Consider the following 15,598-nt stretch of genomic DNA (forward strand, 5'->3'; position numbering starts at 1 on the left):
GTCATTCAGAAACTCATAGAAGTTCAGCTAAATCTAAATCTCATGCTTTTGATCTGTGGTTGTTGGTATAGACTGGTAGTGACATCTAAAACTAGATAAAACAATAATTAACAAAAGCCAAAGTCCAAAAATAAATCTTACCTGAAGGAAAAATGGACTTCGTTTTAGGCAAATTGCTACATAAACACTTAAAAATTTAACAAAGTGAGATAAGCAGTGCATTTATAAACTTGATATCCTCAGTAGTGAGACCATTTATTGAGTTGTTATTTACTGAGTTCCACCTATGCCTGCTCCTGTATCAGCAACTTTATAAGCACTATCTTATTTAATCCTTAAAACTACACTGCATAGTATGATTCTCATTTTATAGCTGACACTAGATCAAAAGTTTTCATAACTTTGCTCAAACCTGTAGTGTGGAACAGAGCTTGTAAAGAACCCCGATTTTTCCCAGACTATAATCTGTCCACCATCACATCTTGCCTTCTTAATACTAAATATTTAGTTCTATCTTACAAAGTCACCACTTGATTTTTAGCCCCTCCTCCCCCATTAGTTGTATTTCATGCAAGATTTACAAGTTTGGTTAGTTACTTGAGGCCTGAAAACTTAAATCAAGATATAAGACCTCTCTTGGGGAAAAACAAATATATGGCTTAATAGTGGATGAACAGACAGAGCCACACTTCCTAAAAATAATATCATTACTTTTGAAAAGGATCATTATGAGTTGATCCTTATGAAGAAATTACATGGAAGTGCCTAAATTTAACACACAGAGATAAAATCAAACAAAACTGTTTCTATTATTAAGTATTATGAGGTCTACTTGCTCTTCTTTTTCATTTGTTTTCTGTCGTATTAGCCTGTTCTCACACTGCTAATAAAGATGTACCAGAAACTGGGTAATTTATAAAAGAAAGAGGTTTAATTGACTCAAAGTTTCACATGGCTAATGAGGCATCACAATCATGGCAGAAGGCAAAGGAAGAGCGAAGTCATATCTTACATGGTGGAAGGTAAAAGAGCTTGTGCAGGGGTACTCCCATTTATAAAACCATCAGAGCTCATGAGACTTATTCACTACCATGAGACCAGTATGGAGAAAACCACCCCCAAGATTCAATTATCTTCGTCTGGCCCTGCCCTTGACACATGGGGATTACTATAATTCAATGTGAGATATGGTGGGGACACAGTCAAACCACATCATTCCACTTCTGGCCCCTCCCAAATCTCATGTCCTTATGTTTCAAAACCAATCATGCCTTCCCAACAGTTTCCCAAAGTCTTAACTCATCTCAGCATTAACTCAAAAGTCCACAGTCCAAAGTTTCGTCTGAGACAAGGCAAGTCCCTTCCACCTAAGAGCCTGTAAAATCAAAACAAGTTAGTTACTTTCTAGGTACAATGGGGGTACAGGAATTGGGTAAATACAGCCATTCCAAATGGGAGAAATTGGCCCAAACGAAGGGGCTACAGGCCCCATGCAAGGCCAAAATCCAGTGGGGCAGTCAAATCTTAAGGCCCCGAAACGATCTTCTTTTACTCCATGTCTCACATCAAGGTCATGCTGATGCAAGAGACGGGTTCCCATGGTCTTGAGAAGCTCCGCCCCTGGGGCTTTGCAAGAAACAGCCTCCCTCCTGGCTGCTTTCACAGGCTGTCATTGAGTGTCTGTGGCTTTTCCAGGTACACAGTGCAAGCTGTCAGTGGATCTACCATTCTGGGATTTGGAGGATAGTGGCCCTCTTCTCACAGCTCCACTAGGCAGTGTCCCAGTGGGGACTCTGTGTGACGGCTCCAACCCCACGTTTCTTTCCACACTGCCCTAGAAGAGGTTCTCAATGAGGGCCCTGTCCCTGCAGCAAACTTCTGCTTGGGCATCCATGCGTTTCCATACATCCTCTGAACTCTAGGCGGATTTCCCAAACCTCAATTTTTGACTTCCGTGTACCTGCAGACTCAACATCATGTGGAAACTGCCAAGGTTTGGGGCTTGCACCCTCTCAAGTCATGGCCTGAGCTGTACCTTGGCCCCTTTTAACCACAGCTGGAGTGGCTGGGATGCAGGACACAATGTCCTTAGTCTGCACAGAGCAGGGGTGCCCTGGGACAGGCCCATGAACCCATTTTTCCTCCTACGCCTCTGAGTCTGTAATGGGAGGGGCTGCCGTGAAGACCTCTGACATGATCTAGAGATATTTTCCCCATCGTCTTGGTGGTTCATATTTGGCTCCTCATTACTTATGCAAATTTCTGCAGCCAGCTTGAATTTCTCCCCAGAAAATGGGTTTTTCTTTTCTATCACATTGTCAGGCTGCAAACTTTTATGCTCTGCTTCCGTTTTAAACCTAAGTTCTAATTCCAAACCATATTATTGTGAAACATAAAATTGAATGTTTTAACAGCACCCAAGTCACCTATTGAATGCTTTGCTGCTTAGAAATTTCTTCCACCAGATGCTTTAAATCATCTCTCTCAAGTTCAAAGTTCCACAGATCTCTAGAACAGAGGCAAAATGCCACCAGTCTCTTTGTTAAAGCATAACAAGGGTCAACTTTGCTCCAATTTCCAACAAGTTCCTCATCTCCATCTGAGAGCACCTCTACCTGAACTTCATTGTCCATATCACTGTCAGCATTTTGGATTTTGGTCAATACTATTCAACAAGTCTCTAGGAAGTTCCAAACTTTCTTTCCTTTTTTTTTTTTTTTTTTTTTTTGAGACGGAGTCTTGCTCTGTCACCCAGGCTGGAGTGCAATGGTGCAATCTTGGCTCACTGCAACCTCTGCCTCCCAGGCTCAAGTGATTCTCCTGCCTCTGCCTCAGCCTCCTGAGTAGCTGGGATTACAGGCACCTGCCACCATGCCTGGCTAAATTTTATATTTTTAGTAGAGATGGGGTTTCACGATGTTGGCCAGACTGGTCTCAAACTCCTGACCTCAGGTGATCCGCCCACCTCGGCTTCCCAAAGTGCTGGGATTACAGGCTTGAACCACCGCACCTGGCCAGAAGTTCCAAACTTTCTCACATTTTTCTGTCTTCCTCTGAGCCCTCCAAACTGTTCCACCCTCTGCCTGTTGCCCAGTTCCAAAGTCACCTCTACGTTTTTGGGTATCTTTACAGCAGCACCCTACTCTACCAGCACCAATTTACTGTATTAGTTCGTTCTCATGCTGCTAACAAAGACACACCAGAGACTGGGTAATTTATAAAGGAAACGGGTTTAACTGACTCACAGTTTCACATGGCTAGGGAGGCTTCACAATCATGGTGGAAGGCAAAGGAAGAGCAAAGTCACATCTCACATGGCGGCAGGTGAGAGAGCTTGTGCAGGGGAACTCCCATGTATAAAACTATCAAATCTCATGAGATTTATTCACTACCACAAGAACAGTATGGGGAAACTGCACCCATGATTCAATTATCTCCACCTGGCCCCACCCTTGACATGTAGGGATTACTAGAATTCAAGGTAAGATTTGGATGGGGACACAGCCAAACCATATGATCTGGGTTGTGTGTGTGTGTGTGTTTGTGTCTGTGTGTGTATATGTATGCATGTGTTTGAGGTTGATTTAATCTCATGGGCATTTGGGGCCTTTTCTTTCTTTGGTGACTAAAAGTAAGTGCATCAATAAGTCAGGTTTACTGGCAGAAATCAGGGCATCCAAGCATAGCAGCAGCAGTGTGTGGGTTTTCCTCCACCTGGATGGGAATGCTTGTATGTGTGGGAGGGTGCTTTTCCACAGGATGTCATAGGATGGGTCCCTTCTTGATCTCAAGCATTTCTCCAGTGGAGACTTTGCCAGAGAGTGGGGGCTAGAGTATCAGAACATTCTGGAAACTTCTATGATAAGAAACAAAGTACCAATCACTGGCCTAAAAGTTAGCCTGAGGCAATTGCAGGAAGTCAGCCAAATTTATTCTCTGAATTTATTCCAGTGTCTGATACATCTCCCTTCAAGAGAGAGTGACCATATGTCTCGGTTTTTGCTTAGGACAGTCTCAGTTTATGTCTCTGCTCAGTATTACAGCACGATCTTTTTTCACTGTCAAAGTGTCCCCAGTTAGGATGATGAATCATAAAAAATTATATCATACCACCATTTATAGATGACACTCCTATCGTTGCAGCTCCACACTCCTACTAGAGTGTAGATATCTTGGGCATATACATCACGTTCCATTTACCTTTGCACACTTGCTCAGCATAAGCTTTTAATCTTTTACATAGCTTCCACTCAATAAATGCTTGTTCTAGTAAATCAGCATCAATATTAATATGGCCATAGTATAAAAAAAAAAGAAATCAACTGTTACTAGTAATACATATGGATAAACTATAGTGTGGTAGACACTATGCTGAGCACTGATTTATGTTATCTTGGTACTCATAACTACTGTGTAAGGTAATATATTTTATAAAAGATAAAGCTCAGAGACACTAAGTAATCAGTCTAAATTTTATAGTTAGTAAGTAATAGAGCAGAAATGAAATTTACTTGCATTTGATGTCCAAGTCCAAAATTCTATTATTCTTCCTGCCTTGCCCTGACTACATATGCCAAGTATCCTTACAGAATGCATTTACAGTTTATAATACATCATAGTATGGAAGCCTCAAAACATCCCCTCAAGGTAAATAATATCATCTTTATTTTAAGGTAAGGATTATGAAGTTCAAAGGGTTTGTTTGTTTGCTTGTTTGTTTTGCTCGAGGTCAAAGCATACTTTTGCTTAAGTTTACAGACTAGTAGTAGAACTGGACTCAAACTCAGTTTCTTTCACTTCAAATTCCACATTCTTTTGACCTGATATTAAAAAATAATACTCAAAGTGGGGAAAGAGACCACCCAGTGATATCCTTGGCCTCCTAATATTATTTATGCCCTCCTCGCCCTATCTCAACCCTCCTTTCTCAGGACAGGATAGCTTTCTGAGGAAAGCTCAAAATACACAGCTTTTTGATTTACACTGATGATGAATTCTTAAAAATAAAATAGTGCATGTATTTGGCTCACAATATATTTTCTTCAGATTGTTATCAAAAGTAATTATGATTAAAAATCTCATAGTATTTCCCTCCTAATAAATAATTTTTTCTAATAAAGCATGTTTTTCTCATTAGAAAAACCACAGCTATCCTAAACATCTCACAGACCTCAAGCAAAGTCTAATAATTTGAAAATATACTTAGCAGAGGCAAGAAGTGGGATTCTGAATTAGGAATGTAGTAGATAAACATAATCTCACCCATATAGGCAGTCCTACAAATAGTTATATTTAAAAAAGAGTAGAAAATAGCTTCTCTAACCTGTGTTTGTCTCTTGGAGGTACTGGTATTGTACACTTTCCCATTAATCTTTCTTTCTAATCCTCTAGAATTTTAAAATATACACAACGAGAACATTTGCAAATGTGCTTTCTTTACAGATTCTCCAAGTTCTGGTTTGTGATTTTCCATAACACTGTTGCTCCATAGGTGGACTGGAATAATGCTGACTAGGGAAAGCTTAAAACATTTGCAAAGTGGGCCATACTCTTGTTTCCACAGTGTAAAAATAACTTGAAGTTAAACTTAGAAGATACAATAGCTGCAAATACCTACCAAGCTTGTCCAACTCGCCTTATTTTGTTGTTATTGTTCTGTTTTGTTTTGTTTTAGGCTTTTAGCATGCTGAAGCAGGTTTTTAGTTTCTGTCTCTAGTGATAAGCGGAAAAGAAGGATGAGGAAGGGGCTTTACTGGCCCAACCAGAAACAGAAGCTAAGAACCCATGACTGTATTCTCTCTTTTAGACACCCCTGCATCACAAAACAAAAATGAAAAAAGATTTTTTTCACACATTTGTGAGAATATTTGTAAGAATATTTCCACCCTAAGGTGCAAGGAGCTCATCTGAAAAGATAGAAATGATATAACAACGCACAAAACAAGGGACTACATCAGTGCAATGAAATAGAGGGGATTTCCATAATCTAGACATTACACAGAATTTCTAGATATAGAATAGAGCAAATATCAAGGGAACTCCAAATCAGAAATTTGGCTTTTGTCCTCCTGGGTCAGTAAGTATTATAGGTGATAATATGGTAGCTTCTGTTTTACTTTCCTAGACTCTGTTCTTTCCAGAATAGTATTAGAAGTTGCAAATGTTGAAATGTGATAGACGCAATAACAATAGCATTTTTGAAATTCCTATGATATGCTTGCTTGTATGATGTAGTTGACACATATCTTTAATTCTCACAACAACCCAGTTAAAAGGGTCCCATTTCCATTTTAAAGATAAGTATGCTAAGTACCAAAGAAATGAAGCAACTTGTTCAAGGTGATAAAGTTGGCAAATAGCTGAGCAAAACTTTGAGCCTGGCTTTATCTGATTCATATGCCTTCAGTCTTCATTCTTAATAAGAGCTTCCACTTAATGAGCACCTAAGTACATATCAGTCAGTTGACATGTATTATTTCATTTAAGTTCGTAAAATGTATCTGAAAACCATAAGCAGGGCCACCAAGGGCAACCTTCAATTTAAAAAAGAGCTATACATAAAATAAAATAAATCCAAGCCACCCAGAAAGGGAGCTAGAAACTTTACATAGGATTTGCATAAGTACGCCTATAGTCAGAAAGGTAAGTTGGAAAGTTGTGCTAAATTATTCTGGTACTTTTCCCCCTACCATGCTTTGTCTGTGGATTAGGTATAATCCTGAATTCCACGATGAAGAAACTTCAACTCAAAGAGTTAAAGCAACTTTCCCCAAAGTCAGTAAACGGCTGAGCTGAAACTTCAATTCAGACTTGTCTGATTTTAATGTGAGGAAGAGCATTTCTCATTAATTGAAGTAATTTCTAAATAGGCACCTGAAAAGCTGAATTCTAGTGGGAACTCTACTTATGAGTAATTTTCCATGCATCATGACCCCAAAACAAAACCTTCCAGGACCTGGCAACTTAGTGAAGAAATCAAGACTTTTCAGAATTTTCAGACATATGAATACACACAAACATCACTAAAAGTCTGAGCACTTGAAGATGAATGAACTGAGGCTGGACCTTCATTATTATCACCTTGATCACTTATAAAAGAGGATAGCAATGTCTTTGATTTGCCACTAAACACTTGAGAACATAATTACTCGTATCATGGTAGTATCAAAAGAAAGTCTTGCAAAAATGTGTTGAACAGTAGTAACTATAGCATAAGCATGTAGTTTTTTATCAGTGACTCAATTGGGTGATAATGTGCACCATATAAATGGGCTACATTTATTTGTGTATTCCCAGTGATGACAAATATCCACTGGTTTTCAGTTTAGAAAATATGCAAAGTCATTTATTCAGAGTGATACCTAGTGATGGGCCAAGGTGGCATAAAGAACACTGGAATTGCCAAGAAATGGAAGACTGAAGAGTTCCACTGGTAACTGATGGAATTGTCTCTGAGCTTGTGTGAAGTGTATTTCCAAAGAATTTGAGTAATAAAAATCACTCAATATTAAATCTTGTTTGAATTTAATTGAAGTTCCATTTGTTTATAAAGTATTTGAGAATTTCTTCATTTTTTGAGGCCTATTCAAATGTCCTGTTTAAGTCCCTACAAGCCTGAACCAAATAAGACATCTTTCCCTTCATGCTTATTTAGCAAAATTGAGCCCATAGTAGATCACGCTGGTTTTCCCCTTTGCCATTCTACAAAGGATTGGATGATTGGGATCCATGAGACAGTTAGCTAAGGACCTTGAACCTCATGCTCAGTTGCACTCCCAACTGAATATTCTGCGTAAATATTCTACTTGTTTACTGTGGAATGGTGCTGGCATTCATCTGTTTTAATATTAAATAATGTTCTCTGCTGACCTTTCTAAGTGGACTCTGAAATTTGCCTCCTAAAAGTTTGAGTCAACATCTCTTTTCACATTTGTTAAGTGTCTGTAGAATATGTGAATAAATGTTTAGCCACAGTCACATTTAGTTACAATGAATTACAGGAATCGGATAGGATGGAATATACATTCAGTTTTTATTTGCATGGAAACATGTTTGTGAATAGACAAATATTTCAATCTAAATAAAAGCTTGAAAAACTTAGGTTTTTCTTTCAGTAAAAGAGGAATTAAACATAAATTGTAAACATGGAAGAGACTCCTAGAATTCATGTAATTTATTTTAACTTGTTGAGTGTCTACTATGGGATAGGAACTTCTAGATACTAAGAGTACATTGGAGAGTAAAATAGACAAAGTCCTTTAGGGGCTTACATTCCAGTAGAGGGATGCTAACATTTAAAATATATAGTATATTAGTGAAGATACATTTCTTGGAGAATATTTACAGCTGTGAAGGGAGATTTTGAGTGTTAGGCTTTGCAATTTAAATAGGTTGGTCAAGGAAGGTGACATTTGAGCAGACTTGAAAAGGTAATTTAATTACTTACATTGATTTGATTATCTTGCTATTAATCTGATATATTCTCATTTTTACAAATGCGGCCACTAAGAATCAGAGAAATTAAGTGATATGTCCAAAATCACAAGATACCTTAGTAAGAGACTGTATAAAGAGACTTGGTCTTTTGTTGTGGCTAAAGAATGTTTTCCACTTAACACAAATAGCCTTAGAGGGCAAACATTTTTCTAATAAGGGTATTTGAATGAAAGTGGAATGGCAAATCCTCAACTCAAATTCTTCAACCTTCCAGCATTCTCAGATTACCTTTCCCTTTGAGAGAGAGAGAGGGAGAAGAAGGAAGGAAGGAAGGAAAGAAGGAAGGAACGAAGGAAAGAAGGAAGGAAGGAAAGAAGGAAGGAAGGAAAGAAGGAAGGAACGAAGGAAAGAAGGAAGGAAGGAAAGAAGGAAGGAAGGAAGGAAAGAAGGAAGGAAGGAAGGAAAGAAGGAAGGAAGGAAGGAGAGAAAAGAGGAAGAGAAAAAAGAAAAATAAAGAAAAGAAAGCTCAACCTTCTGACTTTGGTAGAATCAAATACCAAGTATTCTTTTCCTGTTCAACCTCAAGACCATAAAGATCCCAGGAGATCTTTCTCCAATTTCTGTTTCTGCTGTATTCTCTATGTCCTTTGTGAGTTTTACCTCCTCCAACAGTTATCCATCTCTACCACCATTTTGAGCCTAAAATGGAACAAAAACTTCTTTCCCTTTAATTTAATGATAAAATACAATACAATGTCAATGATGTAGCAAGTTTTCCCTAAACATTGGGAGTAAAGAAGGAATTTATCCCCCAGCACAGCACAACAAAAAAAATTTAATATGAGTTATTCCCATTATTAAAATCTCATCAGCTCTTCCTTACACTGGGATATTTTTTGGGAAATGTCTGTGCCACCAGCCAGATTTTTGTGCCACTTCTTTGTCTTCACTCCTATGACAAGTCTCCAATATCATTCCCATGGACTAAAAAGAAAAAAAAATTAAAGGTCTGTTTATTCGCAAGCAGAGTTCTTTTATCTTCTCCACCTGCTCATCAGATCAACTCTTTCTATATTCATAAAGATATCAGCCAATCAAGGAGCCTCTGTTGTAGGCCATATCTTTTATAGCTTACAGGAAGAGTAGAACTTCTGGATTTGCAGTCTTTTCTCTTTTATGGTAAAATTATTGGACATGGTTTTTTCCCTATCAATCTCTGTAAGCAGAAGTAAGCATTATATTGAATTATCCTCTTCAGGATAGGAATTACTCAATTCCTCCTGAAAGGAGGCAATGGCCACAGTTGCTTTGCAGTTTGTTTTTTTAACCCATAATATCTGTTAAAGTATAGTTTGGCATCACCAATTTGCCTCCCAGGAATTTGTTTGACAGGCATGCTCATTGAGAGAAAGCTCTATGGGGAGGACTACTTTCACTATCTCAATTAAGCAGCTTATTCACATTGTGAGGAATTCTTTGAGCCATCCTTGATATTCATTGGACTGAAATATGTAAAAATTGTTATAATAATTTTTCTGAAACATAGTTTTACTCTTGCCACTTCCTAGTTTAAAATAAAATCAGGGCCAGGTGCGGTGGCTCACGCCTGTAATCCCAGCACTTTGGGAGGCCAAGGCAGGCGGATCACGAGGTCAGGAGATCGAGACCATCCTGGCTAACACGGTGAAACCCCGTCTCTACTAAAAATACAAAAAATTAGCCGGGTGTGGTGGTGGGCACCTGTAGTCCCAGGTACTCAGGAGGCTGAGGCAGGAGAATGCCGTGAACCTGGGAGGCGGAGCTGGCAGTGAGCTGAGATAGAGCCACTGCACTCTAGCCTGGGCGACAGAGCGAGACTCTGTCTCAAAAAAATGAAATAAAATAAAATAAAATAAAAAATAAAAACAGAGCAAAATAATAGCCATTTTATTCTTGTACACCACTCCTACTCCCATTGGCTTTGAGAACAGATGAAGGAAGACAGCAATTTAGTGAAAGTCTAGTCTCAATGGCCAAGGCTTGTTCATGTGCATTTTCTTCTCTTTGATCCCAGACCAAAATAACCATGGTGTGCAGAGTTCACTCTTAGCAACATTGCAACAATGGTGTTTTTTGTTTTGTTTTGTTTTGTTTTTAATACCCTATTTTTTCCAGTTCTTTACCTTTTTCTCTTTTGGTAGCATTTGATATCATCAAACTCTTTCTTTCCCATTACAACTTGTTGCATGCAAATTGCTGAACTATTTTACATTGCGGAGACTACTAATGTCAGCAATTACAAATTTAACTTGTTAAGCATGTGAGTAATTGAATAGCAGGATCTTGTTAAGGCCATGTATAAGTAACAGGTGGTGGTGTTTATATTCTGACAGAGTCTCAAGCCTTACACTAAATGAGTCAAATACAAATGGCAGTATTTGGTGCACATGAGAGAGGGTAGAGGCGCTACAGGGATTTCTTCAGGTCAAAGAAGCATATTTTCCCTCCTTCTTCTCGCTATATTAGCATTTCTGATATAGAAATGTGCCTTCTAATTAATGAGATCATTGAATGTACTGGGTTTTTTTTTTTTTCACCTGAAAAGTTATGAATTGCTGCTGTGCTTTACAATCTGCATGAACTTTGCATGGAGTGAGTCTTTATGGAATTAAGAAGAGAGTTTAAGGACAATGAATGCTACCAAAGGGAGAAAAGGGTAAATATGTAGAAAATAACTGAAAATTAAATTACTGAATTGATGCTGTGCCTTATAATCAACAGAATGTTGAAAGCTTTCCTAAGAGGCATAAAGGTTTCTTCACATCCCAGGTATTAACCACTCTGCTCCCTACCGCTTCAAAGTTCAAGACTAATTAGAGTCATGTAGATAATACCGTTACTACACAAAGTTTAATTAAAACCATCAGTACTCATTAACTCTTTTGTTATAGGTTTCTAGTATATACCTTTAGAAAGTTATTGATGATAATGTTTTGAAACATTCTTAACCTGACTTATACAAGGAGGTTACATGTTTTATAGATTGAATATTAACAATTAGGTAGTGTAAATATTAAACTATAAAGCAGTCAAGTCTCTGAAAGATAAAAAAGTTCTGATTTTCTGCTGAGATCACTACAACAAAAACCTCTTATATAATTGGAATACTTCATGATACAAATAATTAAAAGCCCAGGTTAAGGTAAATATATTAAAGACCAAGATTTGCAGTAACATTTATCATATCAAATCTCCAAATCTAGCGGAGGAATTTAAACAGAGGACACAGGCAGCTCTTGGGAGAGTCTTCATATTTTTATTGGTAACTAAAAGCATACTTTAGCTATCTAATTAAACCTTTCTTGGTTCTAATTCAAATTCATGAAGCAAAGATTTATTCAGTTATCCAGATGTGAAAAGCAAAATTAAAGCGCTTTTTGTTTTATTGTTTGGCTGGAAATGTTTCTGTCTTTGGGCATTATGGACAATTTTAGTTTTCTCCTTTCTAAAAATTATTTTTTTATTTTCTACAATGGCTATAATGTATTGGGAATATGGACTAGAGCTTTGCTTCTGTCTTCAAGGAAATGGTAATTTGAACAGCTGACAGACTCCTGTAGCCGGTTACATAGAGATTCCCTAAAATAGGCAAGATGATGGCTGAGTACAAAGTGAGTACTAGGGAGGGTACGTTCTACAGGAGTTGACGTGGAGAGGCAGAAAAGCTTCACAGAGTAGAGAAAACTCGTACTAGATCTTGTAGAATAGACAAGCTTTGTAGAGGTATGGATGGAGAAGGCCACTGAAGAAGGAGGAGAAGCATGAACAAAATTAGAAATTGCACTGGAGGTACTTTGGAACAATTGACAGAGTCTAAAGAGAGCAGAAACAGGAATTTACAACTGGATTGTTACCTTCCTTCTCTAATTTGTCCTGGTCATAATTCTAACTTAGCCTGTGGATACAGTTATAGTAACCTGGTGAAAATAAGAGAAAGACAAGATAAAGTTGAAGGCTATAAATAATTTATTAATTAATGGCAAATCCATTTTTCTAGGTCCTAGAGTAAAGAAAGAAAAACTATGATGTTCCAGAGTGCTCTGCTGTAAGCACACATAATAGCCAATGGGATACATATTATTACCTTTCATTTTACACATCAAGACAAAGAGAGTCAGGAAGTTTAAGACTTAAGTCTTTAAAGACATTGTAAGGTCTTATTATCCCTGTGTTCCAGGTGAAGTTCAGAAATGTTAAATGATTTATGAAATGTTTCATGGCTTTCTCGTGGTTGAGCCAGGAGTCGAGCAAAGGTCTCTGAATTCCTAGTCCTTTGCTCCTTTCTCTCCACATCCACTGCCTCAGACAATTGCAGGCACACAGCCTTCACTCTCCCTTCTTCAAGAGGAAGACACTGCTGAGGATTGTGTTTGCATTTTACAGATTCCATCTCACGAATTAAAAATGCTGAGGTGGTAAATTGTTATCAATTCTATGTTTCCCAGTAATGTTTAACCTTAAGTTAAAAAAAACTAAGAGATAAAACAGCATGTTATCTGGCCAGTCTATTCCACCCCCAGTGGTTATTAATTTCAGAACACATCTGAATTCCTTCTCTGTGGCATATGCTTTAGGAGAGGAGCAGACAGCTCTTAGCTAGGGTCAGATTTCAAATTCTCATCTCTTGGTGCCAATACCACCACCAGATTCTTCTTTGAAGTCAACTTTTGAGATCTTCACTAAGTACACATTGGTGTCTGAAGATTCACGCAAGCGCCTCTGGTAATCATTTTCTTCAGGGAATCACAGTCTGTCCTCTCAGCAAAGCATCCACTGTACTGAACTTTGCTTTTGGAAACATCTTCTTCCTGAGACCTCGTTGAAAGAAACTCTGTTGTGTCATACTTTCCAATATGGAGGTGAAGAACTTTGCAGTTTGGGATTATGTTGTATTTGCAGCCCTCTTTTTCATTTCCTCTGGAATTGGGGTGTTCTTTGCCATTAAGGAGAGAAAAAAGACAACTTCCCGAGAGTTCCTGGTTGGGGGAAGGCAAATGAGCTTTGGCCCTGTCGGCTTGTCTCTGACAGCCAGCTTCATGTCAGCTGTCACGGTCCTGGGGACCCCTTCTGAAGTCTACCGCTTTGGGGCATCCTTCCTAGTCTTCTTCATTGCTTACCTATTTGTCATCCTCTTAACATCAGAGCTCTTTCTCCCTGTGTTCTACAGATCTGGTATCACCAGCACTTATGAGGTAAGATAATTTCTCCATTCTTCTCTATTTTTTTTCCTCATCCTCTTGATGATAGCACCTGGTAGTTGAAGAACACTCACTGATTTTCAGGACAATTACACATTATGAGAAAGACATTAAAATGTTTTTGTAAAAAGCCTGAGCTTTGGAGAGAGACATATCTATTTTCCCATCTGTAGAAGGAAAATAATGATGACAATCCCACAGGGCTATTTTAATGATCAAATGAGAACCTCTATGTGAGCACTTAATGTATGGCCTCATTTGTAGGAGGTTTGCAATAAAGAGGGCTGATGTTATTTTTTGTTATTATGAACGTCATTATTCTGAAAAGCAAACAGAACATCTCTCATGAGTACAGCAATTTTCCAGCTAAGAAAACTGAGATACAGATAAATGACTTAGTTAAGATTTTTGAATAGTAAAGTGACCTGAGAACCTAATTTTTTCTGTATCTCTACTTAGTGGCCTTTCCATCAGAGAGTAGAGGGCATTTTAATACAAATTATAATAAGACTAATTTTTAATGAGGAAATGGAAACATTTTTGAAAAGTACAAAACATTTAAACAGGAAGGAACTGCTAAATAATACAAATATGGGAATTATTTAATGTGAGGGAAATGAGGCAGTTGTATTTTGGCTTTATAATGATTCTCAATGAAGACATCATGTTCAAAATTGAATTTGCATGCTCTATATAGAAATGTGATCAAACATAAGTTTCTATTAATAAGGTGTTTATTTTCATTATCCAATATCATTCCTACTAAGTCACTGCAGAAGACTGAAAAGAGACCTATTTTTTTTTAAATATGTAAGCTAAATGAGTATAAAACATTATTCTAGCCTTCAAAAGCCACTCAGGCAAATGAACACTTTTTAGGAAGTCTTAAAAAGTGTTATTGATTCCATAGTTTTATGTAATGTGATTTTTATGACTATTCACTCAGTAAATACTCATTAAGCATCTAAAGATACTTAAAAAGGCACTCTTCTTTTTTTCCATTTATTTATTTATTTATTTATTTATTTATTTATGAGATGGGGCTTTTGCTATGTTGCCCAGGCTGTTCTCAAACTCCTGGGCTCAAGTGATTCTCCTGAATCAACCTCCCAAGTAGCTGGGACTACAGGAGTTTGCCACCACACCCAGCTTGTTCTAGGCATTCTCGTAGCCCTAGGCATAAAGCATTGCACCAAGTTCCTGCTGTCATGGAGCTTACTTCATAGCAGAGAAGGGCAGTCAATAAACATATACCGTGTAAGAAAATCATAATACAAATGTATATGGTATTTAACTATGTGCTAAGTACTTCTCTAAGTTCCTTATGTGTGTTAAGTGTTTTGGCCTTAAAACAATCTTTTTTAGACAGGTACTGTCACCTCCTTTTAACAGACTAGAAAACTGAGGCATATAGAATTAAGTAACTTGCTAAGTGACATAAAGCTAGCAAGTAACAGTTTTTCAAACCAGGCAGTCTAACTTTAGATATCATATGCTAAATAACTATGCTGTCCTGTCCTACAAAAACAAATGGAGAAAAAGTAAAGTAAATAGGATGAGATAGAGAGGAGGAATGCTGGTATGAGTAGAGAATGTCCATATTCATAGAGGATGATCATATGGAACTTCAAATAAAATAGGACATCTAAATGGAGACTGGAAGAAAGCAAATAATTGCACCAGACAAGGGAAGTACATCTCAGGCTGAAGGAGTCACAGATGCAAAGGCCCTAGAAAAGGAGTGTGACTGGCATGTTGAAGGACAGCAAAGAAATCAGTGTGCTTGGAGAGGAGAGAGCAAAGGGGACAATGGTAAAATATAAGATCAAAGAGATGGGAGTGCCCAGTTACATACAGCAGGGGTCTCAGTGGGGCTAGTGCCACACAGAGGGAGCACTTGGGATATTTGTAGGATATTTGGTTGT

The 15,598-nt window shown here is 37.9% G+C and overlaps 1 protein-coding gene across 1 annotated transcript in view; it reads left to right on the plus strand.

The window, feature by feature from the left end:
- The first annotated feature begins 13,002 nt into the window (after positions 1-13,002).
- SLC5A12 (solute carrier family 5 member 12) overlaps positions 13,003-15,598 on the plus strand; it is a 52,058-nt gene continuing 49,462 nt past the window's right edge. The window contains exon 1 of the mRNA XM_024255440.3: positions 13,003-13,667. Coding sequence (XP_024111208.2) covers positions 13,329-13,667 — 339 coding nt within the window. The 5' untranslated portion in view covers positions 13,003-13,328. The remainder of the gene's footprint in view (positions 13,668-15,598) is intronic.

Source organism: Pongo abelii, chromosome 9 (assembly GCF_028885655.2).
Source record: "Pongo abelii isolate AG06213 chromosome 9, NHGRI_mPonAbe1-v2.0_pri, whole genome shotgun sequence".
NCBI lineage: Eukaryota > Metazoa > Chordata > Mammalia > Primates > Hominidae > Pongo > Pongo abelii.